At 39.2% G+C, this 11,968-nt stretch overlaps 3 protein-coding genes across 6 annotated transcripts in view; 1 reads left to right on the top strand and 2 right to left on the bottom strand.

Moving 5' to 3' along the window:
- Nucleotides 1–6,615, bottom strand: part of LOC106954980 (dual specificity protein kinase CLK4-like) — an 11,179-nt gene extending 4,564 nt beyond the window's left edge. The window contains exons 1-10 of one of the 2 annotated variants that reach the window (XM_015044871.1): nt 6,485–6,615; nt 5,213–5,373; nt 2,956–3,196; nt 2,219–2,321; nt 1,860–1,926; nt 1,657–1,773; nt 1,283–1,449; nt 1,093–1,187; nt 878–1,007; nt 714–796 (exon numbers count right to left, since the gene is read on the bottom strand). In XM_015044871.1, the coding sequence (XP_014900357.1) occupies nt 714–796; nt 878–1,007; nt 1,093–1,187; nt 1,283–1,449; nt 1,657–1,773; nt 1,860–1,926; nt 2,219–2,321; nt 2,956–3,196; nt 5,213–5,373 (1,164 nt within the window). In that variant the 5' untranslated portion in view covers nt 6,485–6,615. Of the gene's footprint in view, nt 1–713; nt 797–877; nt 1,008–1,092; nt 1,188–1,282; nt 1,450–1,656; nt 1,774–1,859; nt 1,927–2,218; nt 2,322–2,955; nt 3,197–5,212; nt 5,374–6,484 lie in introns of those variants that run through there. The other variant, XM_015044872.1, reaches the window with a different exon arrangement.
- Nucleotides 6,616–7,937: 1,322 nt separating this feature from the next.
- tmem126a (transmembrane protein 126A) lies at nt 7,938–9,180 on the top strand. The gene has a single exon (XM_015044870.1). The coding sequence runs from the start codon at nt 8,193–8,195 to the stop codon at nt 8,799–8,801; it is 609 nt and encodes a 202-aa protein (XP_014900356.1). The 5' UTR covers nt 7,938–8,192; the 3' UTR covers nt 8,802–9,180.
- A 1,691-nt stretch (nt 9,181–10,871) lies between these two features.
- LOC106954978 (ras-GEF domain-containing family member 1C) overlaps nt 10,872–11,968 on the bottom strand; it is a 28,286-nt gene continuing 27,189 nt past the window's right edge. For all 3 annotated transcript variants that reach the window (XM_015044867.1, XM_015044869.1, XM_015044868.1), the window contains exons 13-14: nt 11,744–11,816; nt 10,872–11,172 (exon numbers count right to left, since the gene is read on the bottom strand). In XM_015044867.1, the coding sequence (XP_014900353.1) occupies nt 11,148–11,172; nt 11,744–11,816 (98 nt within the window). In that variant the 3' untranslated portion in view covers nt 10,872–11,147. The remainder of the gene's footprint in view (nt 11,173–11,743; nt 11,817–11,968) is intronic.

Below are 11,968 nucleotides of genomic sequence, written 5' to 3'. Positions count from 1 at the left end.
AAATGCTTGGAAAAGAAGCCGGTGAGGCAGCACCGAGCTGAGCCTCACCTGTGATTGCACAACCTCTCGCTAACTGCACCGGTTGCCATTCTATGAGAGCATGCTCCTCTTGTCTGTACGTCGCCAATAAAATGGTTAAAAACATTTAATGTATAATGTATGAACCTATTTTCCATGATTTAGCTTATGTATTTAATGTACTGTGTTTTTATTGTCACCAACTGAGTGTGTAACGTGATTTGTGTGATGAGGAGCAATCATAAACGACGGACAACAGATGCGGAGTGAGGCAGGCAGTTCTCGTGTCTCATCGCTGGGGCCGCTCATGAACCCAGACAGTGTGACTCCACAAGTGCAGAGTAAGAGATGGTAACAGCGAGCCGTCCAGCGAGTTAGCAATACAGTAGCTGCTCTGATACAGAGAGCGAGAAAGACGTGGTTTTGAGTTGTTTCTCCCTTTGCTGTTAAGCACAGCACGAAATTAATAATATCTACATGTCTAAGTTTGATTGAGATAACGGAATTATTCTGCGGCGCGGCTAAGCATCACATGTTAAAGAATAGTCTTTTTGCCCTCCAGCATTGTACGCATGCGCGGAATTTCCTTATGTAAACAATAACATGCAGGGGGTCTAGATTTGTAAATCCGATTATAATTAAGTCGGTGCCTCACCAGCCATGAACCTCACCACACGTCACTGACCGCCACCTACCTGGAAGAGGGTTGTTCCAAGATAATACTCGATGAGAATACAGCCAATACTCCAGACATCGCAGGAATGGTCCCAGCCCAGGTCTGAAAGACATCACAAACCAAGTAAGAAACCAGACAGATTTGTCTAAACCTTTTGTGCTGCTACGGTAATAAAACACTCACCTAAAATAACTTCCGGAGCACGATAGTGACGAGTTGAGACGACAGAGGTGTGGTGCTCATGATCATAGGTGGCATTCCCAAAGTCTACAATTTTCACATCGGGGTTCTTGAGTGTTCGTTCATCTCGTCTCTGAGAACAAACATTGAACAAACTTGATTTCCGTCTCAACATTTAAGTTGTCCATCTTTACCAGGCACAACTATAGTCAATTTACCTTTTCACGGTTGTATTCCATGTCATAGTCTGAATCTATCAGTAGAATGTTTTCAGGCTTCAGATCTGTGTGAGTCAGTTTGTTTTTATGCAAAACTGCAAGGTAAAAAAAAAAAAAAAAGAAATTATAGTCAATGTAACCATTTCACAACAAATGCATGTCGTGTGCACAAACAGTGAATGCTACTTACATTTCACAGCTCGAATGATCTGGTAAGCCATATGCCTGATTTGTTTGACAGGAAAAGGCTGGAAGTTGTTCTCCTTCAAGAAATCGTAAGTGCTGAGGCCAAGCAGCTCAAAAGCGATACAAACGTGACCGTGGTAGTCAAACCAGTCCAGCATATGGACACAGGAACTTAGGAGAAAAAGACAAGAATAAAGTTAAAGAAGCTGCATTGCATACTATAGTTTCTTTTTTATTATTATTTTGCTGATACAGTTAGGCAGAGATGGATAATTAAATGTTTCTATCTCAAAAACTTATTTAATGCGTTATAGTAAGAAAAAAAAAAAACATCAAAAAGTGTCATCAGTGCATCTCTGCTATAATGAGAGAACTTACTATCTTCGGTCAGCATCAAGGGTGTTCAGGTGTTTAAGGACCTCTACTTCAGACATAGCTGCCTCTCTGTAGCGGTCTATATTTTTAATGATCTTCAGAGCCACTCGAGCCCCATCACTGAAATTCATTCAAATTTTTAGATTTGAACAGCAAAACATTTTAAAGGTTTTATTAAAGCCATATTCTTAAGCCTGAGTACTTACTTGTCATGATCAATGCACTCGACAACTTTTCCAAAGGCACCCTCTCCTAGAGTACACAGAATCTCATCTATGGGAAATACAGAGGAGAAATTAGACAAACAGCACTGAAAGGGTGGAAAAACAATCACCGCCTTTCATCATATTACATTTCTTTCTAGCTAGACAATTACAAACAACTTGTTGCTTAAAATTTTAACTGGCAAAGTCACCATTAAATAAATTAAAATAATAAGAAATGTAATTTAACTGTACTGGGCCAAATATCAGTCTCTAAACTAATGTTTGAAAATATCCAGAAAACCAGAGTGAGAGAGACAAAGTGTGAACAACAGTAGAAAAAAAAAGTGTATATTCTATACATCTCGCTTTCAGCATGTCTCCATTGTGATAGATGAGGTGACCCTCGTCATCATCCTCAACACTCCTGGATCTTTTCCTGCTCCTGCGCTGATGGCTCCTCCTCTGCACCGGAACCGCCGCAATCCGCCATCACACCAATAACCCATCAGCCAGCACCCGGCCACCACAACGCGACATCGTCATTCATTCAACCAGGCCAAGGGGGGAGGTGAAGGGGTGGACAGATTCAGGCCGTTCAGTAACACCACCAGGCGAATGGGCGGAGCAGCAAATTCAAATTCAGCCCCGTCAGAGAAAATGGGCGGCGGCCACCACATGGTGTGTGTTACAGAAGAAAAACAACATGGCAACAAGATTTTCAGATGAGAGATTTTCTCAGAAGTACAGAAACACTTCAACTTGATTGATTAAACTTAATATACATGACGTTTCTTTTGCAAGCTATCAAACAGTTTAAATTGTCTACAATCATGACCCGTGATTGACCACTAGGATCAACTCAAAGATACTGGGTCCACTTTCTCTTGTCTATTTCTAAAACACTCACAAAACCCTTACTTTCTGAACCTAAAAAATATTTCTACTTGACATTTATGTAAATCATACTAAACTGTGAAGGGTACGACAACTATAAAGAAACAAAGAGACGGGCATTTAAGCATTGGCTAAACACCCATGATAATGAGCCATTCAATCTGGAGAAATAGAGGAAGGAGGGAGAAGGAGTTTCCCGTACCGAGGAGGACCTGTGCCGAGAATGGCTGCGTCTGTGCCTTCTATCTCTCTGCCTGCGACTGCTTCGCCTGCTGCGACCACTACGCCCAGAGGACTTGCTGTAGTGGTGCCAGTCAAGATCTCTCTCCTTGTAGGTGTCATCATAACCGTCATCGTTGCAGGCCACATCCAGACTGTGTTCGCAGGTGTACTTCTCCTGAGAATCCAGCCTCTGGTTTAGACTGCGGGCCTCCAAGTAATGCCTAAAATAAAATAAATTGATAAGTATCAACACAAAACAAGCACTTGAAAAGGCAAGTCGAGTCAAGTGCAGGTCAGGTTCTTGACAGATCGAGCACTAAAATCAAGACTGGATGTGATGGTGCTAATGGTCAGCCTCCTGCCTGACACCCTATCCCTGAACCTTTTATGTAACATTTGCTAATAGCGACGTGCTGATTTACAGCAACCAACTACCCTGAATCTAATTCAATGAGTAGCTCAGTTCCAACATTCAGTTTATAAAGAGATTAACGCGGCAGAAATAGTCGCACGATGGGTCCTAAAGCCAATATGTAACTCCACACGTTTGGGCAAATACTCATACTTAGCCTGCCCTCCCCAAAAAAGTATTTAGTGTTAGGCATTGAAAGTTGATGGTGCGTAATATAATCCCTGATTTATCTTGGTACTCGGGGAGGTAAACACTTTAGTGAGCCCATATCTGCAAATACAAAACAGCTGATCAAGCATATGTATGGCAGCAAATTTAAATCTGTTTAGCCTTTTTCTCACGTAAAACTTTGGTCTTTAACTTCACCTTACCCTAGGACATCAAATGCATTTTCTAAAAACTTGGAACAAACTAAACCCTGCATGCCATGTTCACACCCTAAAAAGACCAAGAAAGTCATGGTGACTTAGCACCCAGTTGGTATCAGTTGTCTGCCAAGAAGAAGTCTGCCTCTCTACAGAATTAAAATTAGAGTGGATCAGGAAACACCTGATGCAACTATATGAACCTACGTCTACGAAAAGATCTGCATTACCACACGGAAACCGCAGAAGGGTTTACTAAATGAATAGATACTACGCTGTTACTCTGCTGAGCTAAGAATTAAATGCACACACAAAAGTACCTAAACTTAATAGTGCATTGAGTGGTGTACGGATCCATGTTTTCAATACGAAAGGTGTTTCCTTTGGAGGAACCATTTGAGAAATTTCTTAGATTTAATTACACTAAAAGAAAGGCAGAATATGAGTTTCAAACATAATTTTTGGCAGTAAATATCAATATATACTTTAAGCCCAATAATAGATTTCCTCCAACAATATTGCAGGCTATAATTTCAGGATTTTAAAATTCTACTAAAATTTCAATCTGCCTTTGTCTTTATTTTTAATATAGACAAATATATATAACGAACCACATAAACCATAAACCAAAGTTTTGAAATAAACCTTTCAGCGCTAAACACTGCAGAAATGCAGCTATAAAAAAAAAAGTGTATGTACTGTTTCACTACAGATAATAGGCAAAAACACAAAGCATGTATGAAAAAGCAACCACCTGCTAGAGGCAAAACCTGCTAAAAAGCACAAGCACAGGAATGTCATTTCAGCAACGCCCTCCTGATGTCTTTCAGTCCTTATAATGTAAACTGACCTCTAACTGGCACACACTGTGCTTTAAAGTTGAATCACCTCAATGGCTTAGTATTTTAACATGAGTAAGTGGTTTTATCTGCATCAGCTACTTTAAAATTAGAATTAATCTGAAATACTTGCTAATATACAAGTAAGGCCAGTTAAAAAAAAAAAAAAAAAGGGAAAAAAAAGTGATTTAATAGGTTTTCTGTTCTGTTTCATAAAGCCAATACTGCCCTCAGGCGTTCATACAAAGAACAACTGCTCATCCATCTCTGTTGACGGTAAATTGAAATGTGGATAGGCAACTCTGGTCAATGTGACTTTGTAAGAGCAGACAAATAAGTAAAAGACAGTTCTTGGAAGAGGAAACAAGTTTGTTCTTAGGCGTGTGAATATGCATTTGGGCTCTACTTCCTATTTTACAAGCACTTATGAACACAAATTGGTTTCAGCTCAAATTGCTTCATCAGTAGCTTGTTTATTGCAATACTGAGATGCAACATACCAGTAGTAAAATGAATCACAATGCCAGTTTGTGGGATTTTTATTTTATTAAATTCAACATGTCTGTTGAGACTATACCCGTCAACTGATCCTAAGATGACTCTAACCACAGAGATATTTACCCGTCATATGCCTTGTTGTATCGAGGAGATCTTCTGGATCTATTCTCTCTGTCACTGCTAGGTGAATCTCGTTTTCTGCGTTTGCGACACTCCATCCTGTCTTCCCAGCCGTACTCGTCTAGCCAGACGCCTGGGGAGCGCATTCGCTTCGAGTGACGCATCTGGGGAATGTGGAAACAAAAATTTACAAAGTTAGATAATCTGGAATTTATTCATCATTTGTGTGTTACAATTTTAATGCTATTTAATATCAGGAGGTTGAACTGCACAGCTAAAGCAGAAAAACAACAACAACAACAAAAAAAACAAAACAATAGTCCCACAAATTATTAAAAGACCAAGTAACAAGCACAACTTGAGCATCCAAAATATAATTCATTAATGCGAATTGCAACAGACAGATTTTTACAACTGAACCTTTTCGGTACTTTCATAAAGGAAGTCCTACAGTGGCTTCAACAGCAGGGAGGACTTGCAGTTTTGCTTCTAATGGGGGAGTTGAACTGCACTGAACACCACCCTAATGTCGACGCAAAAACTACCATCCTTATACAATCGAAAATATGTAAAAAAAAAATAAAATAAAAAAAAAGAAATTATATATATATATATATATATATATATGACGTAATGGTGAAGTAGCCAAAACTAATCTGAAGAAACACAAAAACTTCCCAACATCACAATTTCAAAAACTGCATCGTCACTGATACAATCCTCAACGATCGTATGCTAGTATAAAGAGTGAAAAGTTTAACCTTGAAATTGTTTACGACAACAAAATGTTTAGGCCTTGGATACAAGGCCGGTGTCAACTGACGTGATCTCAAAATTACATTTATAATGCCCAGAAGTGTTTGTATTTAAAAAAAAAATCTTTCCTTGCAAGGTTTCAACAACAGCAACTATGCAATTCACAGTTGATCAAACATAAATTTTCATAAAATAACTAAAGGAACGGCGGCCTACTGCAACGTTTTGTTGGAGCAGTAACTTTTCGTCAGTAGATCGTATAACAGAAAATACCAAAAAATTATATTTTCACCCTCCGAAGTGTTAACTATAATCTTCTTAATCTGCACAGTAATTTTCAAATTAAAGCAATTAGTTTTAAAAGACATAAAAAAATAACCTAACAAAGAACGGTTATGCAACGGCAGAGAATCAGCCATGTTGGCGAGGCGTCGAATTTCACAAAAACCAAACGGTCGAAATTTGACTTTAAATGTGTGGTAAACTGCGTCTAATCACTATGTGTAGAGAATATATTACCTTTATTTATAGCTGTGAGGTTCGAATGGAAGTCAATACCAGTTGGATAAGGATTACGAGCGAAGAATCTGGAAAAACGTCTGCGTCTACCAGTCCTCAAAGATGGCGACTTTCTGTAGAAGCTGATGGAACTTTCTTCTTCACCAAATATCGTGACGTAAGACACATAGCAGCAGCCCACCGCATTGCCTTATGGGAAGTAGAGTTCTGAACAAATAAGTGGATAAAAGTTATTGTATTTACACATTTTAGCCTTGAACACCCATTTTTGAGCACAGTCACGTTCACATCTGAGTAAAGTTTTTGTGCTTCCGTTATATTCTCTGCTTTGGTTGAACAGAAAGCGGATTTTCCACCCGTATTTCATCCTAAAATTATTAATACTATGATAAAACTCTTAAATAGCCTTTTCTTACACATTGGCTACAAAACACATGAAGAAAGAATAAGATATTTGTGAAAAGACTCAAGAACAAATTATGTTTTAAAATGTTCATTCATTTATGCTTTAGTACCTTACATTTTATGTAGCAATTTTAAACAGCTCATTTATCTTGACAGGCATGTTTGTGGTCTAAGGGAAGAAGTCGTAAACAAAAAGAGACAAGGACAAAGAGTCGGTAGAGACAATGAAAACAAGGAGAGAACAAGGAAAGTCCATGTGATATATTTTGAAACCTTCCTTCTCCTAAACTTAATAGGAATAGAACGTCATATCATTGGAGTTATACCTAAACTTCTGGTAATGTTCTCTTAGATAAAGTTAAATTGTACTTTATCACAGAGTTATCACTGACTGTCTTTGTCTCCTGTTAGTATTTATCTGATGAGCGGAAACATTTAAAAATAACACAAAGGCAAACAGATTAAATCTGTAAGAGGGCTAATACAAATCTGGTTTTGGAATGGATAAAGCGGATAAAGATTATGCTTCTGAAGTAACCCTGACTTGAACTATATAAAATATTTATACCTTTAAAACCTTTAAAACAAACCCTTTAAAACAAAGTCGCAGAAAAACAATCCATTTAAACTAATTTACTATTTCTCATAAAAGGAATGCCCAAATGCGCATACAGAATAAAACAGGTTTTTAAAGCCTACAAATAGGGATCTGTTTGAAATTCAATCTTGTAAAATGCATTTAGCCTTGTATTAATGGGGTGTATATATTTCAGAATGCATAGCCTACTTGGACCATGGGTGGATCTGCAATGAATTCAATTTGTTCATCCACTTGTTTATTTTCTAAAACACAGAAGTTGTTTATTATGTTATCACCCTTCTATACTTGCTGTGCTTTTATGATGAGCCCCCATGAGCATTTTTTTCGTGTAATTAAAATTTTTTTCTTATGTGAAAATATGCTTGTGTAACAACATCTTTCAAAACTATGTGAATATATGGCACAGCTTTATCTGAAATCGAATAATCTTTCATTGTCTTTTCTACAGTCATGTTCCACACACTCTTTAATCACAAAAAGAAAACATAACACAGAAAGGAAGTTCGTCATCATCGTAAAATTACTGTAAACAAGCCTACCAGGCTGTGCGCAGGGTTAAAAAAAACCCACGTTGCATGAACAGGGAATTGTGGGTACAATATGTCTGCGCCCTATCTTTAACCTGATAACATTTTTATAGTGGAGTTTGTCAAAGATTCCTGTTATTAGAACAGGTTTGTTGTGGCTTTCATTGAGAGGATAATGTCTGAACACGCAGAGCAGAAGGGCGGACCGGGGTTGTCCAGGGCAGCGATTGCCGAGATGCTGTTGAAGAACTTTGAGAAGCTGCCCGACTCTGATCAGAAGTTATTCTCGTACGGACCTCTGTACCTGGGGGGAAACGCCGCGTTTGCGGGGCTGATCGCCAACAGCCTGTACCGGAGGGCTCTGAACGTCCAAGCGGCGCGCATCGCCTCCAACCTGCCGATGGCCGTGCTGCCCTTCCTCACCGCCACCGCCCTGTACAACGCGGTGGTGTCGCAGCCGCTGCTGTCCGGGGATCTGAACTGCCCCACCTGCTCCCTGATCAGAGGCGCGCTGGTCGGGGCGGTCGGTGGTGGAGTCTACCCGATGCTGCTGGCTTTGCCGTTGAATTTCGGCCTTGCATCCAGATACAGCACGGCTCCGATGCCAGAGAAGGGCACAATGCTGCGGTACTGTGTGGACGTCTCCAGATCCGTCTTTAAGAAGATGAGAGCAGTTTTCCTGCTGCAAGCTTTCTTTGGCACCTACCTGGGCTCCAGGCATTTCGAAAGTTACGCCAAGCTGGCCCAGATAACCTTCAGCAAGGAGGAAGAGCTGCAAGAGTGAAAGGACTGGACTGAGAATAATCACCTCATTTTATACTGGTGAAAATCTGATTTACCTCTGGGTGTTTCCCAGAAAATAAAATGACATGCGAACTAATATTTATCACAGCATCGTCTGAAATCATTTTGTCACATCGTAAAACTGAAATGAGCCTCCCTACAACAAACAAACTCCAGGAAATTCTGATAATGCTTGAAACAGATGACCAGAGTCACACAAAGCTTTTAAGTTTTGTTTTTTGTTACGACTGTGACAGTGGACAAAAATATAGTTTAGTGTTTATAAATGGCGTTTTACTCTCCATATGTTGCTGTTCTCCGTTTCAATATGGATCCCCTATTGTGTCCAAAATAAAGTAAATGATTGATGGTTTTGTGTACCCTGTTAATATTTGTTATGCAAAAGCAATTAAATGGACATGTACGGATAAACATATATAAGCTGAATAGCTTCACCCCACACCTTTGCAATCTATACAACACATGAATTATTGCTATTTGACTTCATTTTGAATCTCATTGTAGTTGGCGTGTTGATTGACTGTAACAACTATAATTATTTTGAGTGTGTGTGTGTGTGTGTTTTTTAGCTCGAATAAATAAATCTTAATCAGACCGCATCACACAGGGAAGAGTAGGCATTTGTTTACTTTTATTAAAGGCTTTTTAGGAACCGCCCACAAATTCTGCACTGATGTCAAAGCCAAAGGTGTCCCTGTACCAAGAAGGACAACTCCCGACCCCTCACATACAGTATTTATGCGACAAATAAAACCTGATGGAGTTGGCAGTCTGATAACACTTATAAAGATTAAAACTGATGGCAGGTACTGCAGGTGATTGTCATTTAATACATGTTCAACAGCACAGGCAAATGATTTATTTAAATTACCATGGATGGCAGGTTTGACATCACACCCTTGTTCTTTCTACAAGCTTATTGGGGCAAAAGGCTACAGGAAAAAAGGTTATTAGATGAGAAATAAGTTGGGAGGAGCTAAACCAGTTTGTTATAGACATGGCAAAAGGTGCTTTTCAGGGAAAACACTGACATCAATCAATAACAAACTAAATCAAGCCAATAATTACAGTGCACCCACTCCTTTCCTCACAGCAAAATTCACAATTTCACAAACAATAATAATAATAATAATAATAATAATAATAATAATTAATAATAATTAAAAACAACACTTCAAGTCAAATAAATTGTCATGATAAGCAGTGACTCATATGGAACAGGTACATTATCCTTCTCTTTAACGCAACAGCGCATTTTCACTGTAAAGTACTTTTTTAATTTTTTTTTTTAAACACTAATGCCCCCTGTGAAAACACCTGACTTAGCATGCCGTCGGACTTCATGTTCTGCAAAGGGAAAGTCACAATAAAAACTTTACATCTGTCAGCACAGAGGCCTCCAATAAATATACGAGACAACTGAACATCAGTCAGAGAGAACTTCCTGAGGAGCAGAAAGATGAGGGCCGAACTATCATCTGTACACGGCCTCTACAGCTGACCTATAACTTCTGCAGTTACACTATTACAGTAGGTTTCTGAGGATATTAATGGCACGATAACATTTCAAAAGAGTAAACACTTTAAAAAGGTTCATCGTCCCCGCCCCGTTTGTTCCCTAAAACAAAACGAAACAAAAAAAAAAATGAACAGGATGAAACATGGTCTCCAGTCACTCCAGTGCAACAGACGCGAACACATGAAACACAGCTTTCCGCAGGCACAGCCACGACGTCTTTTCGTTTCCGCCTCAGCCGGGAATTTTAAGTGTAAAAAAAGGGCTAGCCAGCGCCCGTTACATCACTCTGTTTTGTTACAGTACTTTACAGATAAAAGTTAAATACTTAAACAAGCTTCGAATAAAAGAAGGAAATGGAAAAGGAAAGTGAGAGCAGAGGAAGGTACACGAGACGGCATCAGTAGGAATTACTACAAAGTGGGTTTCCCTGTAATCGTAGTCTCTACAGTAGTAAACTTCTCCACAGAGTAAACACACATAAAGGGAAGGAGGAAGGAGATGCGGTGTCCCTCTCCGACGTACCAGAGCTTATAGCTAGTATCCAAAAGGAGACAGTTTATTCCAGTTTTCGTAGCTTAACATTTCACTTTTTTCCTTTCTGAACATTTTTTTTTTCTTCTCGATGAATCCTGTTCATCATGTTTGTTCCGCTTTATTTTCTTCTTCTTTTTTTTTTGCTCTTGATGAAGTTTCTTTGTATTAAAACACCAAAGTACCAGCTTCAGGTTCCTTCACAGTCCAGTTTAGTGCAAAGAGAACACACACATCTCCTCGTCTGGTGGTGGGAGGGTTAGATCCCACCCCGCCTCATGTCTTTGCCAGAACATTCGACCTGAGGAGACAAAAGAAGATTATGAAACCTTATAAGAAGTGTTCTTTATTGGGGTTTACCATGCTGGTAAATTAAAATTTTATTACTTTAAACCTAAATCTGCTTGGGGTAAGAATAATTAGTGGTCTGCACGTCATTAAGCCTCTGGTGCAATGCTAACTTCCATCTGAGAGAAATTACTCTTTAATTTACCCTCTTTGCTCATTTTTTTCAGCAAAATTGCTAAAACGTTTTGGCGGTTATTCCAGTTGCCATATACATTAGTAGTCATTTGAATCATGTGTGTTGAACGAGGAACACATCCAAAGATTTCCCAACCCTTCTCGGCTGCAGCTCAGTGAGGAAATTAGCTGTTCCGCAATGATAAAGTTGTAGGTTTGATTCCAGCCGCCTCTGTTGTCATATGTTCATGTGCTCCTGCGCGAGGCTCTAAACACCAAGTTACCTACAGCTGTGTGAATTGTTTGTGACTCAGGCTGGGTTAGTGTGGATCATAGGCAACAGTGCATTGAGCTGAGTTGTGAGTAGGACAAGAAAAGCAACATATAGGTTTGTCTAAGCAGCTTCCCACCTGAGTGCTTTCCACCTGTCCTTCTCCACCTGGTTCTCGGGACTTTCACTTTCATATGATGCAAGGTAGAGTCCTGGGGAAGGGCAAGAAGAGAAAGAAATGTATTTAGAGCATTATGCAGCTAAATAAAAAAAATAAATAAATAAAAACTGTATGCAGCCAAGTAACTCAGTTTGCAAGCTGCAGCCTTAAAGAACATTTTAATGTTCAGAGAGTTAGCGTGTT

The sequence above is a fragment of the Poecilia latipinna genome, unplaced genomic scaffold (genome assembly GCF_001443285.1).
Source record: "Poecilia latipinna isolate Pla-1442-1.1 unplaced genomic scaffold, P_latipinna-1.0 Scaffold694, whole genome shotgun sequence".
Taxonomy (NCBI): domain Eukaryota; kingdom Metazoa; phylum Chordata; class Actinopteri; order Cyprinodontiformes; family Poeciliidae; genus Poecilia; species Poecilia latipinna.
The sequence above is the reverse complement of the archived record's forward strand: the minus strand, read 5'-3'. Positions and strand labels throughout refer to the sequence as shown.

Bases quoted from the DNA above. Each gene is read 5' to 3' on its own strand.
- tmem126a (XM_015044870.1), top strand. From the start codon at position 8,193: ATGTCTGAACACGCAGAGCAGAAGGGCGGACCGGGGTTGTCCAGGGCA.